The sequence below is a fragment of the Macaca nemestrina genome, chromosome 7 (genome assembly GCF_043159975.1).
Source record: "Macaca nemestrina isolate mMacNem1 chromosome 7, mMacNem.hap1, whole genome shotgun sequence".
NCBI classification, from domain to species: domain Eukaryota; kingdom Metazoa; phylum Chordata; class Mammalia; order Primates; family Cercopithecidae; genus Macaca; species Macaca nemestrina.
Window position 1 is genome coordinate 122,877,351 of NC_092131.1, and position 14,099 is coordinate 122,891,449.

The following is a 14,099-nucleotide window of genomic DNA, read 5'->3' on the forward strand; positions in this document are numbered from 1 at the left end:
CTCCTGCTTTAGGCACTAGCTTTGATTTCAGTGCGTGTGCCGTCGGGAAGAAGACACATCCATGCCCCAAACCTTCTGTAAATTCCCTGACAGTATCTCTGGTTAACATTCAGGAGTGCTAACCACTCAGGCACAGGGACAGTTGCTTCAGTCTCAATCCTTACAACCCCCAAGGAGGGAGGGACTCTTACAGGCCTATATTTCAGGAAAAGCTGCAGAGCCAAGTGGTCACTAGGGTAGATTTCCCACAAATGCGACCTGAGCCAGCTCTGCCCAGGATCAGGGCAGGGAGGAGGGGTACCTCTGGTGTTGTCGCTGGAGATGATCAGTCCTGTTTTCTGCATCCCGGGCTTGGGGTAGTGGGGAGCGGGGCAGCAAGCCAGCTGTCCACCCTTATAGAGAATGGGAAATGTGGATAGGAAGGGAAGTGACACACAAACAGGAAGTTTCCTGAGGGACAGAGCTCCAGGAAGAGCCAGCCTGACCTGAGGGCATAGCTGGAGTGAAAAGGCCTGAAGCAGAGGATGTGGCTTCTGGCCCTCCCCTCCTTTTTGCTGATGGGGCCACAAGGAGGGGAATTGGTTTTCTCAATAGCAATTGCATGATGTCACTTGGCCAGTTAGAAAGGTGTCTGTCCTAGCACACAGCCTGTCACACATTCGGTAAGTGCTCAGTAGTGGGAGGCAGGTTCAGTCAGTCTGCCTGGGCCTCAGAATGCTCATCTGGGAAATGGGGGTGCTGACCCTTGCCTTTGGCCAGTGTCACTCCTCTCCAGCCTTGATTCCCTCCTATGCATGGATGGGAGGCACAAGGAAAGCAGGACGTAGCCAGGAGCTGCAGGTGGTTGGAAGGTCCTCTTCCACCTGCTCTCAGGCAGGCACCTTGGCTGTCTCGAAGCCTAGTTCTGTAGTAGGCTGGATGAGTCTGAAGATCTAAAGGGTGCCTTCAAGTGAGCTGAGGGCTTTGCGATAACCCCTGGCATGGCCTGGGTACCAGGAAACCCACTGGTGGGCTGCCAGATGCCAGGCCCTCAGAATTTGTGCTTCCTGTCCGTGAAGAAGAGCCTCCGAAGCTTGTCAGGCTGCAAGGAAGGAGGAGATACTGGGGCCTGGGGTCACTGGACAGGGAGGGAAAGACCCAGGCTCCGAGGACCCCTCATTGACCTTGGGTTGGGGGCCCAAGCCCAGGACATGAGGCCAGGTTAGAATTCTGGTGGTTGATTCTACAAGCCTCTCCCGGTGCCTGAAATCCCACCTTTAGCTCTCCAATTTTGGATGCAGGGTTCACCCTCTTCTGGCAAAGGACAGGAGGGGAAGGAGGAGTGTAGAAAGGGTGGCGAGCCTCACCTTACCTCCCTGGAGTGCCCTGGTCTCCCCTGACCCACAGCTGGGGGCCTCAGGATGCACTGGTGTCGAAGGTAGGGTGGGGTGAGGCTGTACCCAGGCCCACAGAGATGGGAGAGGACATGGGGCAGCCACAGGGAAAGAGCAGACATGGGATGTGGCTTCTGAGGGTCTCAGGACTGTCCACTGCTGGATCCGTGGTCCCCGGAGAGTCAGGATCTCAAAGGCTTCTATCCATGGGGTATGGGGGCACAGCCCTGTCCTGAAGAAGGAGCCGTCAGCACTTCCCGGGAAGATCTTTCCACCAGGAATCCAACTGGAAGATCTGTGTGTGCCTGACTGAGATCAGAGGACTTGCCCCTGGGGAAGGGTCTCCCAGGTTTTATTGTCTCCGGGTATAGGCAGAGTGCAGTTGGGACTGAGGGCTCCAGAGAGTTCATCTGCCTCCCTGAGAACCCTGGACCAGCCCCACTCCTGGCCACCGCTCTCCACACTCCTGGTCCCCTCTCCTCCTTACTTAGCAGACCCCTGTAGAAACCAAGAGGGAGGGGAAAGGACCCCTGGTCTGCTGCAGAGAAAGTCCTTAGAAGGTCCTGGAAGCCCCCAGCTTACACCCAAATCTAGCAGCTGCCTCCCCCACCACCACCACCACCACCACCACAGAGATCCTCAGAATAATAGCTGTGTTCATCAAGAGCCCTCTCTGGGCTGTGTCCTGAGCAGGAGAGGATGTCTAGCACTATCCTCTGGGCACCTGCCCCTGGATACAAGCAGAGGATCAGCCCATTTTACAGATGAGGAAATGGAGGTCCCGGGTGGGGTTGCTAAACAAGAATGTAGATGCCCAGTTAAGTTTAAATTTCAGATAAACAAAGGAATAATTGTGATATTTGAGACATACTTTGAAATGGTTTTTGTTTTGGTTTGGTTTTTTTGTTTGTTTTTTTAAACAGAGTCTCACTTTGTCTCCCAGACTGGAGTGCAGTGGCGCAATCTGGACTCATCACAACTTTAACCTCCCAGGTTCAAACGATCCTCCTGCTTCTGCCCCCCAAGTAGCTGAGACTACAGGCCACCATGCCTGGCAATTTTTTGTATTTTTTCGTAGAGATGGTATTTTGCCACGTTGCCCAGGCTGGTCTCAAACTCCCAAGCTCAAGCAATCCACCTGCCTCAGCCTCCCAAAGGGCTAGGATTACAGACATGAGCCACCATGCCTGGCCTCAAAAATGTTGTTTATCTGTAATTCAGGTTTAACTGGTTGTCCTGGAATTTGTCTTGCCCAAAGCTACAGGGCGAGGGAGTAGGGGCAAAGGGGCTGTTCTCCTGCACCCAGAGGCTCTGAGTCCCCTGCAGAGGCTGATCTATTGTAGAGAATGCCCCTATTAGAAGAGCCTGGAAGCCCCTGTCTTACATCCAAATCTAGCAGCTGCCTCTCCCACCACCACCACCACCACCACCATTTCCAGGCAGATGTTAGGGCTGGAAAATTCTGTGCACTTCCAGGCAGTGGCGGTGACCTGACCTGCCTATGCCTGGGGGCTACAGGTTGTCTCCTACCACCAGGTGCTCTCTAAGGGCTGGGAGCCGCCCCATCCCGTCATGGAGCTCACCTTGTGCATCCGTCCAGTCTCCTTGCTCTTGGTTGCTGGGATCTGCTCATAGGTGTTCCCAGGCTCTGGGAGCCCTGGGGGCCCTGAGATCCTCTTGTAGCCATGGTCCATGGGCCCATGTACCCATGGGCTAGATGTGGGACTGGCCCCAGGATCTGGGGCCCTGGTTGGGTCACCCCAGCAAGCTGGGATCTGCTCATAGGTACTGCCTTCTTGGTCTGGTGTGTCCCTGGCCTCTTGCAGGGGGCCTTGTGTCCCAATGAACTCATAGATATCTGCAGAGCTGCCCTGGGAGCAGGGCTGAGCCTCTTGGCTCAGCTTTGGAAACTCCTGCCTCCAGGTAGCCCCCAGGGATCCCATGGCATTAGAACACCCCCAGGAAGTGGGAGACTCTGTGGGACCCTGGTCTGGGCTCACCCCAGAGAGGACAGGCACCAGGCCATGAGGCCTATTCTGTTCTCCATCTGAGAGTCTCCTTTGGGCCTCCCTGCCTGGGGAGTAGGCCTGGCTGCCAGCTGGAACTGGTGCATGCCTGCTGGACCCCTCTGTGCCCAAGCCTAGCCGTGCCTGGTTCATCTTCCTCAGGTCTGCATAGATGATGTCATTGGGGCCTCCAAAAGACTCTTCCAGGAGGGAGGAACTCCTCTCAGGGAGTGGGGGCACTCTGATGTGAGCCTGAGGAGACAGGGACAGAGAAACTCTTAAGGGGCAGCCCATCACTAAGATGCCCTCCAGTAAAAACTCTCTCAGATAAGCCGAGGCCCCCTGTCTTGGTTATAGTCTTCCTGCCTGTACATGCAAGGGTTGGATACATGACACTCAGGGTCCCTTCCAGCTCTCATGCTCTAGGACTTGTTCTTTTTTTTGTTTGTTTTTTAAGATGGAGTCTGGCTGGGCGCGGTGGCTCAAGCCTGTAATCCCAGCACTTTGGGAGGCCGAGACGGGCGGATCACGAGGTCAGGAGATCGAGACCATCCTGGCTAACACGGTGAAACCCCGTCTCTACTAAAAATACAAGAAAATTAGCTGGGCGAGGTGGCGGGCGCCTGTAGTCCCAGCTACTCGGGAGGCTGAGGCAGGAGAATGGCGTGAACCCGGGGAGGCGGAGCTTGCAGTGAGCCGAGATCGCGCCACTGCACTCCAGCCTGGGGCACAGAGCAAGACTCCGTCTCAAAAAAAAAAAAAAAAAAAGATGGAGTCTCGCTGTGTTGCCCAGGCTAGAGTGCAGTGGTGCGATCTTGGCTCACTGCAACCTCTGCCTCCCAAGTTCAAGCTATTCTCCCACCTCAGCCTCCTGAGTAGCTGGGATTACAGGCTCCCACCATCATGCCCAGCTAATTTTTGTATTTTTATAGAGACGGGGTTTCCTAATGTTGGCCAGGCAGGTCTCAAACTCCTGACCTCAAGTGATCCACCTGTCTCGGCCTCCCAAAGTGCTGGGATTACAGGTGTGAGCCACCACCCCACCCGACCTAAGACTCATACTTTACCTTGGCATTCAAGGCTTCAGGTCACCAGCTCTACCTCCCACCCAATTTTTCCCTCCCCTCCTTCCACCTCCTCCCACCTCCATTGTGGTCCACTGTTCCCTCCGTGCCCCCAAACCCACTCACTGCTGTATTTCCCTTCAGAATGGTCCATCTCCAAGTCCCATCACTCATTTAACAAATATTTAGGCCGGGCGCGGTGGCTCAAGCCTGTAATCCCAGCACTTTGGGAGGCCGAGGCGGGCGGATCACAAGGTCAGGAGATCGAGACCACAGTGAAACCCCGTCTCTACTAAAAATACAAAAAAAAATTAGCCGGGCACGGTGGCGGGCGCCTGTAGTCCCAGCTACTCAGGAGGCTGAGGCAGGAGAATGGCGGGAACCCGGGAGGCGGAGCTTGCAGTGAGCCGAGATCGCGCCACTGCACTCCAGCCTGGGCAACAGCGTGAGACTCCGTCTCAAAAAAAAAAAAAAAAAAAAAAAAACAAATATTTAGTGAGCATCAACTATGTGCCAGACACTGTCCTAGGTGCCAAGGACTCTGGTGAGCAAGACTAACTCTTGGGAATTTATATTCTAATCTGGGAGATGGGCAGCATACTGCTGCGCTGTGTAGCACAATATGGTTTGATGTGCTATATGATGGGCGAATATATCACAAGACAACGGAGTGTGGGGGCATGATCAGTGCTACAAAGAATGAAGCAGGGTCATGGGATAGAGAGAATGGCAGGTGGGGAAGGCAACATTTTCTGTCATAGGTGGGCCTTTCTTAGGTGGTGATATTTAAGAAAAGAATGGAATGCAGTTAAGAGTGTAAGCCATGCGGGTATCTTCTAGGAAGAGCATTCCAGGCAGACAGTAGAGCCAGTGCAGAGGCCCTGAGGTGGGAGCAAGGTTGGTATGTTCAAGGATGATCTAGAAGGCCAAAGAAGTCAGAGAAAAGGCCTCACTGAAGCCTCCAGTGAAGAAGCAGGGGGTAGCAGGGCATCTGGTGAGGCTCTTGTGGGCCCCGGTGAAGTGTTTAGGTTTTATTCTAAATATGAGGAAAAGCCGTTGGCATGCTGTGATCTGATATAAAGAAAAATCTTTTGGCTGGGCATGGTGGCTCACGCTTGTAATCCTAGCACTTTGGGAGCCGAGGCAGGCAGATCACCTGAGGTCAAGAGTTTGAGACCAGCCTGGCCAACATGGCGAAACCCTGTCTCTACTAAAAATACAAAAAAAAAAAAAAAAAAAATTAGTCGGGCATGGTGGCGTGCACCTGTAATCCCAGCTACTCAGGAGGCTGAGGCAGAGGAATCACTTGGATCCAGGAGGCAGAGATTGCAGTGATCTAAGATGGTGCCACTGCACTCTAGTCTGGGTAACAGAGTGAGACTCTGTCTCAAAAATAAAAGTAAAAAAGGCTGGGCACAGTGGCTCATGCCTGGAATCCCAGCACTTTAGCCAAGGCGGGCAGATCACTTGAGGTCAAGAGTTCAAGACCAGCCTGGCCAATATGTTGAAACCCTGTTGCTACTAAAAATACAAAAATTAGCCAGATGTGGTGGCAGGTGCCTGTAATCCCAGCTCCTCAAGAGGCTGAGGCAGGAGAATCACTTGAACCCAGGAGGCGGCGGAGATTGCAGTGAGCTGAGATTGCACCATTGCACTCCAGCCTGGGCAATGCAGCGAGACTCCATCTCAAAAACAAAAACAAAAACGAACAGAAACAAACAAACAAATAAAAAGAAAAGAAAAAAAAAATCTTTCTGAGTCCATGGGGTGCTATGGAGAAGAATAAAATATTGACTCACAGGCACCCCACACTACAGCTTACTAAGGGATGTTCAGGCATTTCATATCCGTTTTCTCATTCAAGCTTCACAAGAACCTCAGGCATGGTAAACTGAGGCTCAGAGAAATTATATGACTCGCCTAGAGCCACATCGCTAGAAAATGGCCAAGCCAAGGCTTGAACCAAATCTAACTAGCCAGAGGCAGGCAATGGCACGGGTGAACCCTGGGTGATTCCAAGATGAGTCTGCACCTCTGGGCCTGGCTCACCCTCTACAGCCGGAGGGAGTGGCTGGCCTGGCCTCAGGGTCTGACTAGGAGCATGGCACCCACATCCCTGATCTGGCAACCCTGACTCTAGGTGGCCCATAATGCTTCTCACCTCCATGCTTTCCTCCTGGGAGAGGTTCTGGGGACTCACATCCAGACTCTTCTCTGCATGGAGGAAGGAGACCTGGGGCTTTGGAGATGAGCGGGGGCTGGCGGCCTTGTCTGGGACCACTGTGGGGGATACCATGGCAGGCAGGTTTTCTGGGTCCACGATGGTCTGGTGGAGGCCCCGGGTGATGGCATCATACATATCATTGTCCTCTGGCTGGGTGTATGGGGATACAGCAGATATGTGGTCACACAGGCCCAGCCAGTCTCCAGAGCCTACCTGAGACTGGTGGTAAGAGACTGCAACATTCCCACCGGGTTCCTGACCTCAGGTAAGACATCGCCACAGTCTCCCTTTTTCCAATAGGGATCATGACCCCACACCGAGTGCCCCTGGATGATAGTAAATAGGGAGGGCTTGAAAAGGGGTATGCCTGAGTGATGGATACCCCAGGCCTGGGCTCCCTGCCCAGCCACCTTCACCCTGGGGAAATGGGGCGCCTACCCGGGGGCAGGCAGCAGTCAGCATCTCTCCGAAGGGCTCAAGCTGTGCCTCCTGGTAATGGTGCACAAGCTCAGCCAGGGTGCTGTGGCTCTGGGTGTCTCCTGAGATGATGTAACGCCGGTTTTGAAGTTGGTTGATGACAAAATGTCGGCAACGATTGCTGCCCCTGCAACACAAGGCAGCCCAGCCTTGGCCCACGATCTGAGCTCTGTGCCTGGGTGCAGGAGAGGGGTCCCAGCTCTTGATCCAGAACAGACCTGCCTGACCTGGGGCCACTGTACCCCACTTGGAGCCATGGTGTGTTCGTCAGGAAGCTACGGAGAGGTTTTCAAACCATGAAGCCCTGGGATCTTGGGAAGTACCTAAGCCTGCTCTGGTGGAGTCAGGGAAGGCACAGCTGCGACTGGAGTGAGGCAAGTGAGGCACTCATCTTGGGTGCGAAATTTACAGGGGCACCAAAAAACTCAATCAAGAAAACTAATAACGCAGTATTTTAGAAAATCAAAATATATGAAAAAAAAATCCACAATGAACAAAACACCAAAGTTCTAAATAAAGACAGGATCTAACCCTACACCTGTACAACTCAACCTCCCCCTACTCCCCACCCTGCTGCAATGATGGAGTTCCAGCTCCCACTCCCTCTTCGGCCTGTAAAGTCCCACCCTAAAATCTCACCCTCTTCATCTTCCTTTTTCTAGAAAAATAACGTCTACACAATGATGTGCATACATCATAAATGTGCAGTTTGATGAATTTCCACATAGGAACCCTCCCATGTAACTGCCACTCAGATCAAGATATAAAACCTTTCCAGCCCCCAGAAGACCTACTTGCACTCCCGTCCAGTCAATGCCCCCCAAAGGTAGCCACCATTCTGACGCCTATCAGCATAGATTAGTCTAGTCCATTAGAGAACTTCTATAATACGTCTCTTGTGTCTAGCACCTTTCACTCAACATTGTATCTTGGAGACTGATTCATGTCCAAGTAGAATTAGTTTCTTTTTTTTTCTCATTTATATGTAGTATTGTAATTAATGAAAAATCCACCACGTACCTATTCTGTTGATAGACATTTAGGTTGTTTCCAGATCTGGGCTGTTATGAATAAAGTTGCTGTGAGCATTCTTGTACATATCTTTTGGTGAATATGTACTCATTTCTGACGAGAATATACCAAGGAATAGAGTTGATGGGTCATGGGTACACCTGTATTTGGCTTTAGTAAATCATGCCAAATTGCTTTCTAAAATTATTGCAATGGGCTGGGCACAGTGGCTCATGCCTATAATCCCAGCACTTTGAGAGGCCCAGGCAGGCAGATCACTTGAGGTCAGGAGTTCAAGACAAGCTTGATCAATATGGTGAAACTCCATCTTTACTAAAAATTTAAAAAACAAACAAACAAAAAAATAGCTGGTGTGTGGTGGTTGCCTGTAATCCCAGTTACTCGGGAGGCTGAGGTAGGAGAATTGCTTGAACCTGGGAGGCGGAGGTTGCAGTGGGCCGAGATCGTGCCATTGCACTCCAGCTGGGTGACAAGAGTGAAACTCCATCTCAAAAATAAAATAAAATTATTGCAATGTATGAGAGCTCCAGTTGTTCCACATATTCTGTCTTTCCATTATAGCCATCCAACGTGGCTTTAATTTGTGTTTCCCTGACAGCTAATGATGCTGAACATGGGCCTTCTGGGTTTTTCTTTTTGGTAAAGTGCTCAGTTCTTTTGCTTTTATTTATCGAATTATCTGTTTTTGTCTTATTTATTTGTAGGAGTTCTTTATATATTCTGGATTTGAGTCCTTTGTTAGATATTTGTATTCTAATAGATAACTTATTCAAGACTGCACACTGATCTTTTTCTTCTCTTAATAATATCTTTTAATTATAAAAATTCTTAATTTTGGCTAGGTGCGGTGGCTCACGCCTGTAATCCCAGCACTTTGGGAGGCCGAGGCAGGTGGATCACCCAAGATCAGGAGATAGAGACCAGTCTGACCAATATGGTGAAACCCCGTCTCTACTAAAAATACAAAAATTAGCTGGATATGGTGGCGTGTGCCTGTAGTCCCAGCTAGTTGGGAGGCTGAGACAGGAGAATTGCTTGAACCCGGGAGGCAAAGGTGGCAGTGAGCAGAGATCGCACCACTGCACTCCAGCCTGGGCAGGAGAGTGAGACTCTGTCGCAAATAAATAAATAAATTTTTAAAAATTCTTAATTTTAAGGAAATCATATTAATCACTCTTTTAAGATTAGTGCTTTTTGTGTCCTGTTTAAAAAATCTTGGCCTCTCATTTTCAAAGGTATTTTCATTTACCTATGACAATGTTTTTCTGTTTTCTTCTAGAAATGGTATTGTTTTGCTTTTCTTTCTTGGATCTACAATCCATCTAGAATTAATTAATGTTTGTGTATGGTATGAGGTAGCAGTAATTGTCTTCCATTTAGATATCCAATTGCTCCTGCACCAATTATTGAAAAAGCAAGCCTTTCCCCCACAGAATTGCCGTGATGCCTCTGTTGGAAATCTGGTGACCAAACATTTGGGACTGTTTTGGGACTCTTTTCTGTTCCCCTTTTCTATTTGTATACCTTTGAGCGGTCCCACTTTGGTCTCTTTTATAAGTTAGTATTCTCCCTAAGATCTTATTTGGGAAGAAACAAAACAAAAGAAAAAAATCCCCAAAGCTCAAAAGACATTTGAAAACTACTGAGTTAGTATATTTCAAAATGCCTAGCACAGTGTCTGGCACATAGAATAAAAATATTTTAATGATGACTAACATTTATTTAAAGTCCTTACTGCATTATATGCATTGTGCCAAGCACTTTTAAATGTATCAACTGATTGCACACTTTCATCAATCCTATGAAGCAGGGACTATCATATTCCCATTTTACAAATGAGGAAACGGGGGAACAGACAAGCAAAGTAACTTGCTCAAGGTCAGCGTTTGAACTGGGGCAGTCTGAATATGTGACAATTTTGAATCAGAATCTGAAGACTTTTAAGTTCACCCTGGAGCCCTGGCCTCCCTCCCTACTTAGAGAAATCTTCTTACCTCCTCTGAATTTCCCCTTCCAACCGACCTACTCTTGGGACAAGATTCGACATCACCATCTCTGCCTTTGTCCTGGCTACCTTGTCTCCTTCTCTCTATCCCCACTACCCTATCCTAGCCCAGACCTCATTATCTCACATTCAGGCAATTGCAGGAGTCCCCAGTGCCCCCACACCTCCAGCTCTGACTTCCAGTCCTCTCTCCATAGGCTGCCTAAAGGACCTATGCAAATACAGCGAACCAGATCATCCTTCAGGGTCTACAGACTTAGCTAGGCATCCAAGGCCATTCTAAGCTTCTCCCACCCTCCCCTCCAGGCATTCCTCCAAAGGAACCAAGTGTTCTGCTGCACCCAGCAACCTGCAGCTCCCCCAGCACCCTTGTCTTTCATGCCTCTGTACTTTTGCACATGGCATTCCATCTACCAGAGATGCCCTTCTAAACCCCAACCACACCCTCCTTTCTGCCTAGCAACTTGTATTCTTTCTTCTATCCTAGGCTCAAAGTTCACCTCTGTGAAGCCTCCTCCAACTCCCACTCACCTCCTTTGAAGGCTGTGGCTTCATCCATAGCATACGGCCAGTGCTGCTCAGGAAGTGTCTGCTGAGCATGTGATGGATGAATGAAGGAGTCAGGAGTCAGGACCCAGGGAAATCTAGGCAATTTGGGCCAGTGGGGCCTCTGCACTAATCTGCAAGGCTAGGTTATGGCAGGCTGAGCTTGCTTGCCCAGAGGGCTTCCCCTTACCTGTAGGACAAGATGTAGCCGGTGGCTCGGTCACTGAGGCGGATGAGGAAGGAACCAAGAGCTCTGTCCCTGAGTAGCTGCTCCGTCTGCCTGGGCAGAGGACATGCCATTAGCTGGGGTCTGTGCCCTAACAGCAGCAGGTACAGCCTGACTTAGGCCTCTCTTGGAATCCCTGCTGGCCATGCCTTTGGGTTCCAGACCTCCAACCCTTTATAGAGGAGCCACTCAGACCTATGGATTGGTCTGTGGCCTGTCAGGGCTCAGTATGTGGTCTATCTGGGCCCAAATGATTAAGTTCAAGACTGTCTGGGGCTGGGTCAGGGTCTGAAGTCATATGCACCCCCCGACTCCCCACTGCAGCCTCACTAGCAGGCACACTGGTTGCTGACCCTGGCCACCCACTCTCCACCTGGATGGTTGTGCAGCAAGAATAAATCCACACAGCTGGAGATGTTGAGGTTTAGTGGGGGGTCCCTCCCTCAGAACCACTGTGTACAGTACTACAGGATGTGCACTACACACGAGCTTCTGCACGGAGAAGATGCTGCTATGTCTGAAGCAGCTAAAAGGGACTCATTCCTCTTCCTGTCCCCTTCAATCCCAGGCAGCTACAGAGATTTTCCACATGGTGCCAAATATTTTGGAGGCATGGTGAAAAGTTCCACCTGTCTTGTGGTTTGGCAGTACATAGACCAGATACATATTCCCTCACTCAGTTACTCACCAAATACTGAGTGCCTGCTCTATGCAGCTAAATCATTTGCAGGGCCAGGTGCTAAATGAAAACATGGGGCCCCTGGTTCGAAATGATTTAGAATATCAAGACAGTGACAGCAGAGTATTAAATCAAATGTGGAGCCCTTTTGACCCTGTGCTGTTGCACAAGTCAGTGCCCATAAAGCTGGCCCTGGCTCTGTGCAGGTACTGTGCCAGGACCTAAGAACTGGCTGGATTTGTCATTCCTTCATCAGGTGTTTTGGTTGCTTGGAGACCCAGCCCATATAGAAAGCCAAACCTCTATCTTGGCCTTTATACCTAGGGTAACCGTGCATCCAGGTTTTCCTGGGATGGCCCCATTTATGACAGTTCTCCTAGCTTAGTTACTAATAGTGTTCTGGTTTGGACGATACATGATATGGTCCCCTAGTTACTCATCAAGTCACGCCTGGCCCTCTTTCTGTTCTCTGGCAGCCTGGCAGCCCCAGCCATCCTCAACTTGTACTAAAGTAGAGGCCGTTGCCCTCCCCGACTCTGCCTATAGAAGCCACCACCAGAGGACATGGTGCTCCTCAGTCTGTTCCCCTGCCCCCCGCCTCCAAGGGCCCCTGCCTAGCCCAGGGAAAGGACAGGAACCAGTCTGATCCATAGTTCCCAGACCATTTTCTCAGCCCCAAGGGGCTGTGGGCTATAAGGGACCTGTGGGCAGAAGCAGCCTTACTTGCGGGTGATGAATCCATGAAACCAGGGAGGCAGGGCACCGTTCTGCAGAATGAAGGGGGCCTGTGTCTCCATGAACCACTTCAGGGCAAGCTCCTGGAGCTCAGCCAGGGCCTGGCTGTCCCCTGCCCCCTCAGGATCTCTCCCCAGGCTGAGCTGCTTTAAGCTGTCCTCCATGCTGGCAAGCACCGGAGTGGAAGCAGAGCGCAGCCAGCGCACATGCCTCTATATCTGCGTGTGCTCTGGCTCATTTGCCTGAGCCCATGCCCTACCCAAGGACCCGTAGCACACAGCAGCCCTATTGTCACCTCTGGGTTGGTGGCTGGTTCTCTCCTCTGATGCTTTGGGGTGGGGCACTTTGGCTGGCTGCAGACATAGGGGAAGCAGCCTGAGAGGGGATAGGGAAGGCCCTCCGTGGCTTCCTGGCCAGCAGATGGGCTACCTCACTGGGTTTGGCCATGTTCCCCACCACCTCTGGTCTTCGTCACAACTAAAGATCGGACCCTGGCAAAAGTCCACAATACTGCCCCTGGGAGCAAAGCAGTGGATTTACATTCTAGGTAGCCTTCCTTCATGGAGGCTATTTTTATTTTATGGAGAAGTTCTGTGCTAACTAAGTCTTCCTTCCACTCAAGATTTATTGAGTCCCTACTGTGTGCCATGTAAATCTGGGCCCTGGGAATAAAGCAGTGAATAAAACAGCACTTTGCCCTCATGGCACATACATTCTAGAGGGAGACAAATATATGTGTAGAATAGAGTCAGATGGAACAAGCACTCCAAGACAAAGGCAGAAGAACAAGAGAGCCCATGGGCTACGTTATGCAGATAGAGAGTCAGGGGTCAGGGTCAGCCTTGTCCAGGAGGTGACATTGGAACAGTGAAGGAGGAAGCCAAGCAGGCACCTGGCAGAGTGGACCCTCATCAGCAGGGGGAAGCACGCGCAAAGATGAGGAGGTGGGACTTTGTTGCAGATTTTGAAGAACAACCAGAAGCTCATGTCGTTTTAACAGAGAGGGGACTTTGGAGTAGATGGGTCCCCTGGAAAGGCAGGGATAGGCCTCTGGTAGGAAGCTTTGGAGCAGTTAGGGCAATGGGACCATTTGTTTACACAAACATCCCTGAGTCTCTAATGTGTTTCTGAGTTTCCTAGCAGAAACCCAGGCTGGATGGATGGTGAGGCAGCAGATGGTGCAGTCAGCCTCAAAGAACTTGATGAGACTCCCACTTCCACTGCACACTGACGTGAGACCACCCTGGGCAAGTAGCTGGGACTGACGTGGGGTCTCAAGAAACTTATTCAATTGTTACAGAGAACTAATTTGCTCATCTGTAAAATGGGCATGAGACAAAGCTATTTTCTAGACTCTAGGGTCATCATGAGGACTAAGTGAGAGAGCATAATGGTTTACAATGAAGGCACATGTATATAAGTTAAAAAATAGGATGCAGGTACTGCTACAGTATGACTAAAGTGATTTGTTGTCATTTCCCCTGCTTAAAGCACTTGATACATAACTATCTCTAACTCCATTCCACAGTAAGAGATGCTTGGTTTCATTTTTCCTTGAGGCCAGACCTGTAATACCAGCACTTTAGGAGGGCAAGGTGAGAGGATCAGTTGAGGCCAGGAGTTCATGGCCAGCCTGGGCAACATAGCAAGACATTTTTCTAAAAAGAAAAAGGCAACCGGGCGCAGTGGCCACACCTCTAATCCCAGCACTTTGGGAGGCCGAGGTGGGTGG

At 50.5% G+C, this 14,099-nt stretch overlaps 1 protein-coding gene across 2 annotated transcripts in view; it reads right to left on the minus strand.

The window, feature by feature from the left end:
- Nucleotides 1–141: 141 nt before the first annotated feature.
- Nucleotides 142–14,099, minus strand: part of LOC105493149 (SH2 domain containing 7) — a 28,816-nt gene continuing 14,858 nt past the window's right edge. The window contains exons 1-6 of one of the 2 annotated variants that reach the window (XM_011760614.3): nucleotides 12,356–12,546; nucleotides 10,918–11,007; nucleotides 7,106–7,271; nucleotides 6,605–6,817; nucleotides 2,957–3,631; nucleotides 142–1,081 (exon numbers count right to left, since the gene is read on the minus strand). In XM_011760614.3, the coding sequence (XP_011758916.2) occupies nucleotides 1,031–1,081; nucleotides 2,957–3,631; nucleotides 6,605–6,817; nucleotides 7,106–7,271; nucleotides 10,918–11,007; nucleotides 12,356–12,531 (1,371 nt within the window). In that variant the 5' untranslated portion in view covers nucleotides 12,532–12,546 and the 3' untranslated portion in view covers nucleotides 142–1,030. Of the gene's footprint in view, nucleotides 1,082–2,956; nucleotides 3,632–6,604; nucleotides 6,818–7,105; nucleotides 7,272–10,917; nucleotides 11,008–12,355; nucleotides 12,547–14,099 lie in introns of those variants that run through there. The other variant, XM_024796388.2, reaches the window with a different exon arrangement.